At 44.7% G+C, this 16,708-nt stretch overlaps 2 protein-coding genes across 8 annotated transcripts in view; one reads left to right on the top strand and one right to left on the bottom strand.

Annotated features, from left to right (window-relative positions):
• The window catches only part of PHKA2 (phosphorylase kinase regulatory subunit alpha 2), a 49,140-nt gene extending 43,811 nt beyond the window's left edge, over positions 1-5,329 (top strand). For all 3 annotated transcript variants that reach the window (XM_037377244.1, XM_037377245.1, XM_037377246.1), the window contains one exon: positions 381-5,329. In XM_037377244.1, the coding sequence (XP_037233141.1) occupies positions 381-554 (174 nt within the window). In that variant the 3' untranslated portion in view covers positions 555-5,329. The remainder of the gene's footprint in view (positions 1-380) is intronic.
• Positions 5,330-5,829: 500 nt separating this feature from the next.
• The window catches only part of PPEF1 (protein phosphatase with EF-hand domain 1), a 42,131-nt gene continuing 31,252 nt past the window's right edge, over positions 5,830-16,708 (bottom strand). For all 5 annotated transcript variants that reach the window (XM_037377248.1, XM_037377250.1, XM_037377251.1 and 2 more), the window contains 9 exons: positions 15,417-15,453; positions 14,813-14,962; positions 12,451-12,651; positions 10,814-10,999; positions 10,055-10,197; positions 9,328-9,434; positions 8,183-8,346; positions 7,257-7,347; positions 5,830-6,781 (listed from right to left, as the gene is read on the bottom strand). In XM_037377248.1, coding sequence (XP_037233145.1) covers positions 6,588-6,781; positions 7,257-7,347; positions 8,183-8,346; positions 9,328-9,434; positions 10,055-10,197; positions 10,814-10,999; positions 12,451-12,651; positions 14,813-14,962; positions 15,417-15,453 — 1,273 coding nt within the window. In that variant the 3' untranslated portion in view covers positions 5,830-6,587. The remainder of the gene's footprint in view (positions 6,782-7,256; positions 7,348-8,182; positions 8,347-9,327; positions 9,435-10,054; positions 10,198-10,813; positions 11,000-12,450; positions 12,652-14,812; positions 14,963-15,416; positions 15,454-16,708) is intronic.

A 16,708-nucleotide genomic window follows, 5' to 3' on the forward strand; every position in this document is an offset into this window, starting at 1 on the left:
GTATCTTCTGGAAATATATTTGGAAAACTAATTTAAGGATTGTAGGAGATCTAAAGGGAATAAAATTGTAGTGGCTGGCAAGCTCTGAAGTGGGTAGATTGAAGTGAAGTTTTGCTTTACCACAGCATTAGAATTACCAATATTTGAGTAATCCTGCTGCAAAGAACAAAAATCTGTGAAGTTATATGTTCCTCATTTACTTACGCTGATCCAGCGATGTCATGTGGGTCCTATAATGATCCTGATTAAGGTTTTCATGAGGAAAAGGAGAATTGCTTTCAGTGTTCAGCACAAATGCAAATCATAATGCGGTGGGGTGTTTTCCGATAAGTAGGCATGCACGCGTAACTTCCCTTACTACTTTGCTTGTATCTTTTCAGAAGTCATTTGGAGCTACTGGCTGTATCTTGGAGAAAGACGTAGCCACAGGAATTTGCCACTTCTTTTATGACAGTGCACCAAGTGGGGCCTATGGCACCATGACATACCTAACAAAAGCCATAATTATTTATTTACATGATTTCCTGCCTAGCACAGGCTGTACGATGCAGTAAGCGATGCCTCATGCAGGAGGGAAGGCTCAGAAGCTCCTTCTCCCCATTTCCCTGTCATGAACCTCTTGTTTGGTTGCTGCATGTTTGTGTGCCGTGCACTACCTCAGCATTTTACCCTAGTGATCGTGCTACGTGCATGCCTACCTGTGGGGGACAGGTAGGTGGAATTGGGCCTGGTTTTAAGAGAGTGTGTGAGAAATAACAAATAACAAGGCTTATTCTGCCCAAAGTGCATAAATGTAATTCATATTAAATTAGCAAGAATTTACACAGTTCTGCCAAGGGGAGGACAGATTACTCTGTGGAGATCAAAAGGCATAATAAAACGAGAGCCCTGTATCTCAGGCATAAAGCCTCCCAAATAAGAGAAGTGATGGAATTCATTAATTTTTCTCCTGCTGTGTGTAAATGTGCATTGTTGTGAATCACTAATGCACGGTGTGAAACATCCAGGGAAATGTAAATTAGAGGAATAGGAATAACTTGAAATAACCAGGTGATACTTCTGATACATTTTTATCCTGACTCTCATTGCATTTGCATCTAGCCAGTTCAGGGCTAATGCCAGTAGAGACAAATGTCTTAAAATATCCACTCATTTGAGAAGGTAGCCTCCCTCAGGAAGTTGCATCTGTCTTTAATCTGAACAAAATAGCTTCCTTCCCTGCATCCCCAAGGCTTTGGAGGCAAAATGTCAGGACTCCAGCTCTTCCAGGGTGACAGACAGTTTTATGCCTGTAATCCTTTCCTCTGAATGCAGCAAGATAAACCTCTTCCACTCAGGCACCTGAGTGTCCCGGTCCTTTCCCTTGCAAATAGCCTCAGAGTTCAGAATGGCCTAATTGCCGGCAGTCCAGCACAGCATGAATTTATGGAAGGCTTTGATGTTTCTCTTCACACATCCCCACCCCTTTCCCTCCCCCCCCTTTTTTTTCCCCCTTCCCCCCCCCCTTTTTCCCCACTATTTTTTTCTTTATTTCCCTTTTTTTACCGCCACCCCCTTTTTTTTTCTCCTTTTTTTTCTTCTTTCCTTTTTTCCCTTTTTTTTAATTTGAAGTTGCACTTGTAGCATGTGGTTAGGGATGGGCTGCCTGGAAGTCTCCCCTCAGACAGCTCCCAGGTTAGTGCCTGCACCTTGAACCCATCAACCGGAAACCACTTTCTGGAGCTGCTGCAAGAAGGGTTGTGTCCTGCAGGGAGGTGGCTCTGTGGCCACTGAAATTGAAAACAGAGGTCTGCTGCCTCTGGAGGGGAACCCCTGCTTTACCCCAGGCCTCAGCTGAGGTTTTCCTTGTGCCAGGCTGTTGGCTTTGCCACCAGCCAGCATGCCTGTGGCTGACAGATGAGGAAAGTGGCTGTGGCTTTCGCCTCTCCCGTGGCCGTGGGCTCCCTCAGCAGCGTGGGGGTGCGCCAGCACTGCTGCCGTGCAAGCAGGGGGGATTGGAGTGGTTCTGTCTTGCCAGGTAGAGGGGAAAAGAGCAGATATAGCCTGTTAAAAGCAAGTATTTTCTGTGCTAATAAGCCTGATAAAAGCAATTTCTGCGAGACCCCTCCTCCACTCTTTCGAAACATAACTATGCCATTTGTACAGGGTTTGAAATGAGACTTTTTGTGACAGTAACACGTGGTGCTTTTGCGAAAGAGGTTTTTGGTTCCAGTTTTGTACAGGTATCTGAAATAACCTTGATGAAGGGAAGGGAGTAAACCCCTGTCTCACTTGTCATTGCCAGCAGCCGTGGTCCTGGGCAGCGAAGCTCCTGCTGGCCGTGCCACCCCGCGTGCTGTCCCCCTGCAGAGTCGCTGCTGCGGTAACGTCTGGTCGCTGGCTCAAGAGAGCAAAGGTGTGGGGAGGCCTAAGGAGGTGACTTTGTGGTTTTGCAGAGACCAGTCTGGCAGTCCAAGGGTCTGGGATTTCTTGGACCGGGTGCTCCGAGAGAGGCACGTGCCCTGTTCACCACTGTGAAAACCGTGGGCTTGTTGAGGGTCTGCCGTAAAGGTACGGTTTGGGTACAATTAGCACTTGGATGTGGAAGTCATTTTATTGGCAAGGTGCCTGTTCTGTAGGGTTTTGCCTTCGTTATGGTTTGGGGTTTTTTTCCGTTTCATAGGTATTGTGAGAGATCACTGAGCCTGTTTCCCAGCAAATGAAAGTAAAATCCTTTAGTGTAAGCAGACAGCTGTGACAGTGCAGAGCACGAGCACACGAGAGCCTGTGTGATGGCTTCTTGTTCTATCCAGTATCATACAAAAAGTCATTAGTAGCAGTTATTTTTGCTTTTCTTGTTGAATCCTAGATTGTGAGGGTTGCAAGGTGATTTTCCCTCAGACTCTTAGTTTATTTTCTTTGCCAAGGTTGTGGTGTTGTTTTTGGAAACAAGAAGGGTGATGTTGGTTTCACATGCAGCTGCGTTGAAGTCTAAAGCAATTGAGCTTCTGGCCAAACATACCCAGACACCCCTTAACACGGTTTTTGTTTTAATGGGCGTATCGTTAATTTGAAATTCATAGTATGACCTAGGTTTCGGTAGTTTATGCTCATCGTGATCAGTTATCACATGGAGTGCCAGTACTTAGAAGCTATTTATGTGGTAATTTGAAGAGTTTAGGTAGCTGGCGGCGGAGGGTAGAATTCTGAAACGCTGGGCCAGTAGAAGGGACACTCGTGTTACCCCGGGGTCGGGCCCAGCTGCGACTTGCTGCTGCGTTACTGCTCGGGCAGAAGAACCACACTGGCTGGAGAGTCGCGTTTTAGCCCAAACCTGATTAAGCACATAAGGTTTTATACAGACCCCCAGCTTTGCCGAGGATCCACCTGTGTGTGTGTGTGTGAGGCTGTTGCGAAGCAGAGGTAGCGGTGGTGCTGGCGGGGGTCTGCTCCCGGTTAAGTCGCCTGACAGCTTCGCAGGTGTGCGGGGCTGAGCGCTTTGGCAGAGGCGCGGCTTGGCTGTCAGGCCAGCCTCAAGTCCTTGAAAATTCATTTATGGAAACAAGGGAAAGGTAAACAGACACGTCCTGTGCCTCCGAAACCAGGGCACTGATGAATTAAAATAGACCCACCTACAGGAGCACCGGCACGGCCGTGGGGGCGGCCAGGCGCGCCTGCACACAGACCGGGGCCGCTTGGGGGCCAGGATAATGAGCGGTGCCCAGCTCAGCACACGTACCGCATGGCCCCCAGCCCAGCTCCTCCAGGCCAGCGCCCTCGTGGCTGTTTCCTTCTCCCGGCCGCTGTGCCGAGGGGATGAGTGTGTCATACTAGACAGATCAAAAGCAGCGTTCATCTCCCTCGGCTGCTGTTCCTCCAAGTAAATGTGCAAACATCATGGTTGGGGGTACAAAGTTTATCTGGTTTCTGCCCTGCGTATTGTGGTCTCCTTCCCCAGGGAAAGAGCCCTGCTTGCTCATGGAAGGTGAAGGTGAGCTGAGCAGCCCTAAACGGGGACTGTCACTTTCTGTGGTTGGAAGTGAAACACCTGGGCTGCACCCCTGGGCACAGGGCACTGCAGGGCAGCGTCACCCCTCGGCAGCGGCCCGGGGCTTGAGTGACACGAGAGCTTGGGTCAGTCTGGGCCCAGCACCGGGCACTTCCTGGTGTGGCCGGGGGATGGGAGCAGTTGCCCACAAAGTGGGAGAATGAAGGATGCCACCAGCGGTGGCATCTGCACCTGTAGGGCAAGAGTTTGGGGACTGATTCAGTCCCTGCTCAAGGGACCACTCCCAGCTGTAACATTAAGTAGCCGCTGCAATAAAACTGTGGGATAAAAATAAAGGATTTGTGCGTGGGGGTTATGGAAGAAGAGCTTCAGCTGAACGGTCTGGCTTTTAAGTACAAGTAGCCGGGCTCTCTCCCACTCCCAGTTGCAGTCTCGAGTGGCTTTTTATTCCTGGCATTAGATGTTTCACAGTTACTCCCCCTGCCACCCCCCCTTCTTCTGTTAGGGGTAAAGATGCTCTAGCGTGCCGCTGGCAGCTGACAGGACGGGCTGTTTCCTCTTCTGGCTGTGTGACTCAGCTCCTCTCATACCTCAGTACTGCATCCCTGAAAGCCTCTTCTCGCTGCCTGCTGAGGGAAGCGCTGCACCGCAACCTTCGCATCTCCTCTCCTGAAGCGATCCCTCAAGGCAAGCATCCTTCAGCTCCGTGTTAGGGTAGCTTCAGGATCACGTCACGAGAGGGGGACATCCAAGCTGGAGGCTGTCAGCCATTTCTGGGCTCCCACGTCTTGCTGCACACCCTAGCTTTGCCCTCTTCTCGTGGGGGGTGGTGGCAAAGGACTTTGGAGCTGCCACTGTCCTGTTCCACCTTGTTGCTTTGCGCCCACAGCAAGGAAACCTACAGTGGGAAGCGAGAGCCCACCACACACGGTGTTTGTTTATCTTGGGTGGAGCCTTTTTGTCACCCCACTGGAGTAAGGTGGAACTCATCCTCAGGGTGCATAGATCAGAATAAATGCATGCTAAAAAATACACATTCAGTATTACCAATGCCATTAAAATTTTACTGTAAATCTTGTTTGCACTATTAAAGATTTTACTTTCCCCCTCCCCTAGGCAACAGAAATAAGTGTGTGCATATTTATTCATTCATCTGTCAAGTTACAAAATACTTACGGAAAAGTAGTTTGTATTTAACTGTAGAAAATAAGATTTAAGATGGAGCAGTACCTTAAGCTTGGGCTGTTGTGACATTGTGTGATGATGAACTGGGAAGGATGCTTTTTTTTGTACTGTCAACACTGTTATTAAATAAAACCTAGATACTGTACTTTGCTCATATTTTACTATTAAAATTTAAAGATGGGCTAGGCTGGAACCTTTTTCTACCCAAAAAGCACTTTATGCACATTGTTTTTACTAAGGCAGAATTAGGTTGTACTGTTTTCAAAAAGCTCCTGACCTGGTGGCACTTCATACCAGTGTGTCACTCTCGGAGTGTGGCGTGCAAGAGCATGAGGTCCAGGTCTCCCTGTTCTCCCCGCCAGGAGCTGACATTTGGCTTGAAGCCTTGGGGGAGGCCAGGGGCACTGGACTCTGCCATCTTGCTGTGTTCCAAAAACTGAGTTTCAGAATTTCTCGGTTTACTTGGTAAAGAATTTATGCTTAACTATATGTAAGAGTATTTAGGTTCGGTAGTATCAAAATTTGTTTCCTTTTGTGTTCTTACTCATCTCTTTTTTTTAAAAGATATCCAGTTCATCTCAGGAAAAGTGTGGTGTACTCTGATTATGTGTAGGATACCAAAATACAGGCAAGAAGACACCATACTTAAACATTACTGTGAAAGCTAAAGCTTTATTTTGTGATCTATCATCCGTTACATTAACATGCTATGGGTTTAGCCTTTATTAAGGTGACGAGCTAAGAAACAGTCCTAACTCCAAACCCCAACAAATGTAGGGAAAAGTAGCCAGTGGCAAGAGGAAATCTAGTGCAAGTGTGAATGCTTTTCAACTAAGCTCCTTTAAGCTGTGTCTGTAAACTTCAAGGAGGATACAGTGACCCGGAATGTTTTATTTCCGCTGCATCATGCAAAGAGCAAGATTAAATGCAGAACTACCCATTTGAACTAGATGGTTCTTCTTCCCCGTTTCCCTCTCCTGAGCTGGCTAGCCCCTCGCCGGCCTCTGTCCTGCCTGTTAACGTTGCCAGGGAGGGTCTGATATGTTCCTTGTAGCCACCAGTGCTATTTCTCAGCTGTCGCTAAGGCTGCTGAAAGAAATGTACCAACATTTCTCCTGGTTGTAGGTGTGACCTCGGCAGTGTTCACAGGTGAGATTGATGGGGGAGATGCCAGCACGGGAGGGGGAGTAATTTGTGATGCACTGATGTGGCAGTACTCTTAAGTACTGGGTTTTCATCTCTCCTGTCTCATTACTAGCAGGTATATATCACCCAGAAGGGACTAAAGAAAGGCTTACACGGTGACCACAGTGCTTACCATTTGTTGTCAGTCTGGAAATGGGTTTCCCAGACCGCTTACGACAAATGACAGCAAGGTGAGCTTCCCAAACAGCCCAGAAGACGTTCTGCCCTTTCATGAGTTTGCCTTTTTCTCTAGTCTATGAACCACGTGAAAGGCCTCTAAAAATTCATTGAAGTCGATGTGGCCATCTTTGTTGTAGTCTATGCTGAGGACTAACTTGTCAATGGATTCATCATCTGCATCAATGCCCAGGTGAGAAGTGAAGAGTTTCCATGTCTGGCTGAACTCCTCAAGAGAAATCAGACCTAAAGGAGAAAGAAAGCAGGTTCCTTTTTCCTGTGCTGTTTCCCCTTCCTGCATGCATGCAATGCACGCACGCTCCTGCACTGCAAGAAAATTACCTGCCTACTGTGCCTCGGGTGTGTTTTGTGGTTTCATGACTGAAGTATGTTTTTACTTCAGGTGATGATCTGTTTTCAACAGTGGAATTGGGAAAGTAGTAAATACTGAGGGTGGACAAGGGGAGAAAAAGCCCCCAGAAGAATGAAGCCAGTACTGAAGATGGGATACATGAGAATTTTGTCTCAAGTTAGGCTCTGTGCGCCGTCCCTTATATGGTGTTACAGCCCGACTGCTTAAATTAGGCTTCACTAAATGGGGAAAAAATGACATCACCTCTGGTTCCTCTATATTTGGAAGCCTTAAGGAGGAAACACGGTGGGCAAAGATAACTAGTGTAGGGCTTCCTAGAGCTGGTACAGTGAGGTTACGTACACTTACCTGAGTGATCTTTGTCGATGACATTAAAGATGATCTCCAGATCCTTTCTGTATCTGCACAGTGTTTCCACCAAAGCTGGCTGAACCTGGGTCTGAAATTGGGTACAGGAAACCACTCAGCCCTCAGTTTGAGTTAGTCTAACCAGCAGAATAGGCACTATCCCAGTTCTGTTTCCTCACTTTAACTTGTCAAATGTACCGACAAGAACAAAATCCTTATGCTTGAATTCCCTGAAATGATACTTTGTGTCTTGCCCTGAGGAATAATCAGCTAAACCCCGTCACAGATGGCAGGGCATGGGGAAGGAGCCTTTCACACCTCCTGCTTTCAGTAATTATATGTGGAAATACGGATAATCTAGGGAAGATGCTGTATACCATGCACTCGTACAAAGTTTTTTGCTGTATGTATGTGAGTGGAGCCTACTGTTTAGAAAAATGATGGTGATAGCTAAGTACTTGAGCACTACACAGCCACCGGGTAACAACTGGCCTCTGAAGAAGAGACCTCAGCTACCATTAAACATCTAAAAGTCCATCGACAAATGTGACTCTCCTACAGGTGCCTGAACTGGCTCTGGAGCACACTTGAAAAGCTCATCTCAAAGAGTGAGGGTTGAGTGCTCTGGGTAGGATTTGACGCATCTCCTCAGCCACGTTATCTAAACGCCCTTGCAAGTCAGGGGAAAGTTAAGAAGCAGTTCTAGCATGTGATTCATCCAACCTATTTTAGGCAGCATCTACCTTAGCAGGGAATGATGAGTCGTACCCTAGCAGTGCTCATTTCCCTCCAGTGACTATAAAAGGAAGCTCAGCAACTAGTTCAGCCGTAGATGTCTACCTGATTGGCCAAACCATAGTCTTGTGCCTCAAGTTGCACCAAAAGCTGTTCCTCCAAGATTCACAAGGAGGAGTTTTCCTCCTTACCTCTTTTATAGGTTGGCCTATTTTCAAATCGTAAAAGCATGACATGAAGTCAATTTCTCCATCTGGGTTCATCTGTGCTAGCTGAGACTGCAGCATCCTCCAGGGCAGTTCCAGCTGTAGGACAGACTCCATGGCTTCAGCCCAGTTGTTGACAGAAATCCTGCCTGTCAGAAAGGGTCAGTTCATGGTTACGAGTGGTACGTGACACGGCACGCATCAGTCACCAGCAAGCCACCTGCCATTTTTAAGAACAGTTGCAAGATGTAAACATTGTCTCCTAACCCTGGGATAAAAACCTTCAGATCAATGAGCGGCAGCATTGGGCTACACGTTTGTTTCCACAGGTAAACCTCAACAACTTTGTGATGCTAATACAATGTTTGGCATGTTTTAATAGCTTCTGAGAAACCAGATTATGCCATAAAGAGTAGTTCTGGTTTGAGCTGAGCTGCAGCTAGAGAGACCTAAGTGGCTGAAAACCCAATCAGACAAAAACGTTAAACAGTTGTTCAGCGGCCTAAGAAACAGTACCATCAAGTTATCGATTGCCCTTTTAGGGACACAGATAACCCAGTCAAGTGAGAAGCCATCATGAGGAAAAGTTGTATTTGTGCTAGAAATCAACTCCTTGCTCCTGCATAAAACGTTTGTGTATAATTTTGCCACTGACTTTTCTTCAGCTGATGCATGAGTGTGTCTGCTAGTGGCATAACCAGTAAGCGTTCCATGGATGTCTCCCAGATTCAGGAGGAGACCGGTTCCCCCTCACCTGAGACCCTAGTTCCCTGCCTGACATCTTCTGAAGGTGCTCGTAAGGAAAGGTGGTGCCCTCTGAGCTTCTGGAGCTGGATTTGCCTACCCAAACTCTGCCCAACAACAACCACCATTTCCTTATTTGCCCACGTGTTTCAGTTGTTTTCTTCTTCCTACTTAAAGCTTCATCCCCTCAAGTTGTTTTCTGGGGCTAAACACTTGCTAATACCTGTCCTTTGTGGTCAGGAAGAAGACGAGATCAACCAGTCTCTCTGCCCTCCAGCCTTACGCTGGCAGGCAGGACCTTTGTCTATGGGGTTTGTCCCCTTTGCCCCCCCACACACAGAAGCTGTTTTCCCCGTGGTGGCAACTGGACAAAGAGGTAGCATTACCTGTGCCTTTGAGGTCATACTGTGCAAAAGCACTAGTGAGTTCAGATCTGTGAGCATAAATCTTCTCTCGTAAGGACTTTAAGGCAGATGATTCAATTGTACCCACCCTAGAGGGGAAAAAATGCAGACCAAATCATTAAAGGATTTAAATCTTCTAGCATTTTATGCTTTTTAACATGATTTGCCAAATTGCTATGTCCTTTAACATGTAGTATGTTTAGGGTCATCCTAAAAGACAAGACTGGGGCAAAAAAAACCCCAAACCAACAAAACAAAGAAAGCCCAATAAGAATAATTTGAATTTACAAGATAATCGAGTTTATGCAGGTAATTCTAAGCTGCTTTGCTTTAGTAAGTCTTATCACAGTGCTAGGCATGGCAAAGCTGTCATGATAAACTTTTTGGACTCAATTCGTAACAGGATTTGTCCAGATTAAGGCTGTAGCCTTAACACAGACCTGACAGACAGGCACAGGCCCTTTTATGAGTCCATGACAATTGTCTGTTCTAACCACTTACCTTCGGGAGTTTCTCAGGAAACCAGGTTAGAGCACTTAGAACACATTTTTGTCTACTGTATTAATTTGTAAATTGTAAAATAGAAAAAAACCAAGGAAACCCAAGGAAGATAGATGCTTATTCAATTACTCAGTCAAGCTATACATTTGTGGCAGGTACTCGCATGCTAAGTGGGTACGTGCTCACTGCACACAACGCACAGCTTTACCTCTCCCGAAGATTCTGCCTGCGTGTGTACTTGCTGACTTGATACTGTACAAACCGAGGAATCAGTTCGGGATTCAGTTTGATATATGCTCCCCGGTTGCTCCCCTCTTCGTAATAGTTAGAGGCAGAAAATATAGTAATAACCTGATCATAGGAAACAAAGAAACTGGATTGGCTACAACTCTTCTTGTGACCAATTTCTGAAACTGATCTTAGAAAAACATGCAGGTTACAAAATGAAGTGTCTACATGTAAAACCAGAGATCAAAAACTATGTTGTTGACCAAATTGCTCATATTTTTTGAGTCAGAGCTTCAGGCCTGTATTTTTGGCCTGTCATAGGAAGACTTCTGTTCAGAGGGCAGTGTGATACAACGTGCTGCTTAACAGAAACCTCTTCCTAAGATAGACCTGTTGTTCAGGATTCTAGCTGGCCTCCTGATACAGCATATCAGAAAGCAGGGCCAGACACTAAAAGACTTCTAGAGCCTTAGAGTATCTCTTGCACTGTATTTACACAAAACTCTCCTCAGGGATTTTGTTTATGTACATTTGTTTTCACACAAATAAGCTAGTTCCCCACTCCTGAAGCTGTCAAGAATTTTGTTTGTCAGAACTCCGTAACTCATTCTAACAGCTATCTAGCTCATGATTCCCGCAAACCCATCTTCATTTTTTTAATTAACTTTGCAGACAAATCTACTGCGAATGTGCCTGTGAAATTTACAGGAGAGTTCTACTTTATATGGAAGCATCTTACCTTCCCATTGTGACTGATCTCATAACCTTCTGGCTTAAATTCATGAGATCTGATGAGCATCTTCAGGTTATACTTTTCAAACAGCTTGGCAGTGACATCAGGACCAAAGTAACAACCTCCCCCTCGACACTTATTTGGTGTACAGCCATTTTGGCTTCTTGGATCACTCCAGAGAATGTCAAGGATCTATAAATGGCAAATTCAAGCAAGTGAGGACTGACAGGCTATGGCTGTGTAAAGTACTGGCCATAACAAAAACCCCGCAGCAGAGAAAACACCTGAGCTAACAAGTAGGTCTTGTGTTTTCTTCCTTCCTTTCAGTAGGGGATTCTTCTGGGCTGCAACTTCCGTTCTACTTTTCTTAAGAAACATTATGGAGACTTTGGGTGAACTTTTTTCAGATAAATATTATTTCAGAAACGTACCTCCTTTTAACGCTGAGGTTTCCAGGCTCACGTAGGTGCAGCAGGTATGGTACCTGGGCTATTTGAGAGTGCAAAAGCTGCCGCCTTTGGATGTAGGTGAGAGGCATTTTCTATTTCCCAGCACAGACCTGATAACCACATGGGTCTGCGGTTCTACCTAAGCTTGGGAGTGCCTGCTCTGAACATGACAGGAGTTGCTTTTGCCTCTGTTGTCTTCGGTTAACTCGTATTTCTAAATAAGATTTTACATGTTAGCATTTTAGCAGGATTCAGACATGAGGACGAATTATCATGGTTCGAAGTCACCTAACCTAATAATTCTAGTCGGTAGCAAACATTAGGCAAAAGACATTTGTTTAAAACTCCCTGGACAAGGTTTACATGAACACATTCCATTTCACATTTGTGAGTGCAGCTCAGTGAACACTTGGTTAGCTGGGGGAATGACAGATTTGGGAAGGAGTGGGGGTTGCTTGTGCCTATTACGTTAGTTTGTGGGTCAGATAGGTATCTTGGGAAATCACATTTTCAGAGAGATTTACTTCCCAAGAAGCAAAAGAAAATTGTCTGCCCCTTAAAGCGGTTGTCTGAAGAGAAGCTCAGAAAAATAAACTTATACAGAACTAAATTTTGAACTTCTAAATTGCCTTGCAAATTAAGCTTTTCAAGTTGTCACTATTTATTAAATTGTAGTACAACAAGAGCTCCATATTACCTGTAACCACTCAAGAGGAAATAAAGAGGTAGAGGACAAAATCTTCCCACTCTTGAGTAATCAGTCTCTAGGTCTCAGGAGCTGGGGTTTTTGGACAGTATCAGCATTCAGCTGTCAAAACCAGGGCCAAAAAAAGGTGCTCGCTCTCACTAACAATTGCAAAAGCTGACCTATTTAAAGCAACCACGTATGTCCCAACAGATCCAGCCACACGAGGGCATGCAAACACACTGCACACTCGGCGTTTCCCCCTCCTGACGGCTAAGAAAAGGAAACACTGGGCAAATTGTACTTGTAAGATATAAAATCACAAGCCTTTATTGCCAGGTCTACAAAAAGCATCCAACTAACAAATAGCTGGCTAGTATACTCCCCAAAATGATGGGTTTCTTCGTAAGAGACAGTTCCCTCAGACTCAAACATACTGCCTGAATAGAGCATGGGCTGGTTTTGTACAGGAGGGGTTTGGGTATCAGCCTGTCTTTGGTTTCACCTACTTGTTTCCATTCCTTCAGGGCAGGGTCTGGTGGCAAATGTGAGCCTGAAGGCTCAGTGGAGCCTGATGAAGAGATGTGTTGTGTTTTCCCTGCAACATTCTGGTTGGCAATATGTTTACTGGGTCTGGTTGTGGGAATTCTCTCCTTCCCTTGGTGCTGTGTGTCTCTCACTGAATTCGGTGGCCGCATCAAAGACTTCAACTTAAAAAAAAAACAAAACCAAAAACAAACAAACAAAAAGCATTGTTACCAGAACATAAAGAAGATACAGAGATGTTAGCTGAAAGGCCCATCAGTTCCCATTTCCTATACTCAATATTGAACTCTTGTAATGTCCTGAACTCACAGGTTTGGTGGAAGCTGCAGATTTTGGCACTTGCAGAAATTTTGCTTTATATCTATCAGTGAACAGCCTCTTCAGAGCTGCTCTCTTATTCTTATCCAGATGCACAAACTCATTTCAAGCCACAGTCAATCATAAGGTCTCACTGTACAGCAAGTACAGCCTAGGCTCAGGGATGACACGTAAGTGCCCAGCTTCACTGGAAACTGAAAACTCAGTACATTTATTGTACTGAGATGAAACTGCATTCACTACTGGTCTGATACAGTAACTTGCTGCTAGGTCAATTTGGCTAAAATAAATGTAATATCAGGAGGATAACAGTAAAATTGATGAAGTATTACATCAGGCCCTTTTATTGTTAAATCAGCCTCCTCCACTGTGCATGGGCATTTGCTTTTTATGGCTCCATGAATGCCCATTAATACAGACTCTTCTCCAGGGAGTGCCTTCTCTTCTCATTTGAAATTTTCTCATACTAGCTCATTTCCGGAACAAAAAAAAAAACCCCAGCAACAAAACACACACACTGCACAACCACACACACACATACACTGCACACACACCCCCAATTCTACTCTTTAACAAAGAAAAGGACTGATGCAAAACAAACATGCAAAACACTGGGTTATTCCCCTGTGCACTGACCAGTATTTAAGACCTGTCAGTTGCCAGCTGTACCAATTAAAATACATCAGTTGGCCTTGAGTGATATCGCCCTGAGTTGTGGCCCACACATGTCTCATTAGCAATGCGCTCCCGTGGCAGCAACTTTGACCTGTTCATTCTGCATTTCACAGATACCGCATCGGTAACACGCTGAGCCCAGCCTTGGTGAAAGCGTGGGCAGAACTCAACTCGCAGTTGACACACCTAAATCTGTAGTTAGGCACCCAATTTTAGTGCACAGTGGTACAGCCAACAGAGCCTAGGCTCCGATGACCAGAAGTATTCATTGCCCTTTTTTCACATCCTTAAGAAACAGATTCACCTGACTGTCCTGTAAAGCATTTAATTCTGCATTAGAAGACACGAGCATGAAAGAAATAGCTCTAGATTCCACCGATGCTAATGACAAGGTACACAAGGTTGCATAAACATAGGTATCTTGTGCCACCTGGGATGCTCTACCATGCCTGTGAATTACCATGAGGTGGACAGATGCGAATCAGACCTAAAGGAGACCAGTGGAGGAGATCTGCAAAGACAACTTTCTCCAGAGGCCAGAGGGGACATCCCTAGGCTACAGGGTGCTTCCATGAACAGCAACAGAGACTTACACCTGAGCAATGACAAGACCAGGATCTCCACCAGATCTCCTGGATCTCCATTGATTATAAGGAGCCTAAGCACCCTGATCACAAGCAGACGTCTTGATTTAGTTGTCCAAATCGAGACCAAATCCCACACCATTTTCCACCGATTTGAAAGAGCTGTGTTTGCTCACCATTTCAGAAAAAAAAATGAATATTTCTGTATTCCAAATCCCTGAAAAACAGTAGTTTCTGTTCTTTCAAGGACAGGTCTTGAAGTTTGATTCTGCTGGAAAGAGTCTCCCACATCTGCAAAGCTCAGCTGCTGCCAAAGGAGCACCTCACAGCTGGAGAACTTTCCCCACACAACAGATGGAAGAAGCACAGCCCCAGGACAAAAGGCAATGCTAGAAAGATGTGGCTAGATTGATTTTAAAGTGTTTAGAAATGGCTGGGAATTAAGTACTTTTCATACTTCTCTGGCTAATGCGTCATCACTGCAGGAAGGAGGTATCCAAAGTGGGTTTAGTTATTTCAGAGTCAAAAGACCCATGTTGTTTTACAGCAGCCAAACAATTGGCTCCCAACACTTACTAAAACCTTTCTTCCTAAACACTGGTTTTGAACAAAAACAAAACTTTTTTTTCCTTACATGCCTTACACAGCAGCCGTTTCCTTTCCTATTGCAAACAACTTGATCTTAGCATTTGTACTGCTAAATTTTGTAAAGAAACAAAATTACCCCCACATGAATATGACCTCTTACCTTATTTCTCTTGAGTGCATTCAGGAAATCCAAATCTGTGGTGTCTGAAATCCCTCCGTGTAGGATAAGAACTTTGCTATCAATTATAGTGGCAAGGGGAAGCCAGCTAAAGACATCTTGCAGAAGACACAAAATCTGTTTCCCGTGGTCCTGTAAAACATACTCTTATATTAGATCCTATTTCTGGCAGATGCTGTTGCTTCTAAATTTAAGATTTTGCCGAAGTGTTTGCCACAGTCTGTAAGAACAGTTCTGTCCAGACACCCCAAACTGCAACACTGACAAACATGTTCTGATATTTACTTTAGAGCCATTTACATTGTCTCTGTAGCATTTCATTTTTCTTTCATGTTCACCTCATTTTGTGTTCTTGAGTGGCCTTATGGACGTTATTTATTTCATCCCATAGAATTCTAAGCATAAAAGAGTTAAAACTGTATTTTTAGTTATTCCACTGACAATCCAAAATTATCTCAACTACATTACTAAAGTCATTCTGTGTTACACCTAAATGAACTGGTTGGAAGTTTTCTTGTTTACACAGGTTTCATTTTACATGTGCAAGACTACAAAGAAAATACAGTGGGAGGAGGAACCACCTTACCTTGTACTTCTTCGAAACTTCTTTTGTGAAGCCGTATCTGAAAATAGGACAGCATCGTGAACTGGTTTTCAGTATGCTTCTTCTGCATGATTTTTTGTGCTATAGTGTTTGCCATGATTTTTCTAGACCTCTTTTTCTCCTGCCATTCTGTCTCACCTCAGTTTAAATGTGCTTTCTTCAGCTCTGTCTCGAGAATTGCGTTAAACCGATTCCTTGTACATACAAGGGATCAGGAACAGAATCCAGACCAGTTAATTACTAAGTTTTTCACATCTTTTTCACATCTAAATGAAATAGCTTAGCAGTTTTACTTTTTAGATACTGGAGAAAAATTTCAAAGGAACCTAACTGACGGTGGGCAAAAATTCTCACAAAACCTCCACAGAGGTTTTGTTCTAAATCGCTCAACTTGATTAGACAATGTTGTCTATCACGTCTTTTCCCCCACAAGGATTTAGATACTTTGTTCTTTTAACGCTAAGATATCTTTGGAGCAAGAGGCATTTTCACAACACCCTAACTCAGTTTTCAGATTTACTGATATGCAGCACTGCTAATCAAAACGCTTGGCAAAGAGCCATACGCAGGAATGCATCTTTGCACTCCGTACCATCACAGACTTAGTTAGTATTTTCCGTTATTTTGGGTGGGAATTTTCCTACCTTGTAGATAAAGTAACTGGTTTGGTTTATGTTGGTTTGCTGTTTATTTTCTTTTAAATTAAGTGCTGGAAAAAGGAAGTATGTGAAACTGATTCTCTTAGGTGTATCATTAATAGGATTTGAACACAGGCAGGCCCTCTAACCCAGGTTTATGCCCGTGTTAAAACTGCAACGTATTCTGTGAGCATGCATCAAATGCTCGAAGTGGTACAACAGGTTACCCCCCAGCCAGTCACCCAAAGACTTACTGGGGTGCCTTAGAATTGTAGGGACTGGGACTGAGGCGTTCTCGTGTCTGTGAGATGATTTTGTTTACAAGTCACACTTCCCCTATGGCAAGAGACACTGGCTGTGCTCGCTCCCTTGGCAGGGCTGTACAGCTGAGTGCTACCGCCTGTTTTAGAAAACAGGGTCTCAGCTGGTCCTGCAACGGGGCAGACTGCCACCTCTCAGCTACTGGAGCTCCACTGTGTAGAAGTTGGGTTATTTACCTGCCCCTCATGTCTGAGAAGTGACATCTTAGTCTAAAGTTAAGTGAAATATCAGCTCCTGGTTTACTGGTTCCATTATATTGCATACTATTATGTCTTTTGCTATGCTATGGAAAAAGCCAATGTTTTAACTAAAATG

Source organism: Falco rusticolus, chromosome 2 (assembly GCF_015220075.1).
Source record: "Falco rusticolus isolate bFalRus1 chromosome 2, bFalRus1.pri, whole genome shotgun sequence".
NCBI lineage: Eukaryota > Metazoa > Chordata > Aves > Falconiformes > Falconidae > Falco > Falco rusticolus.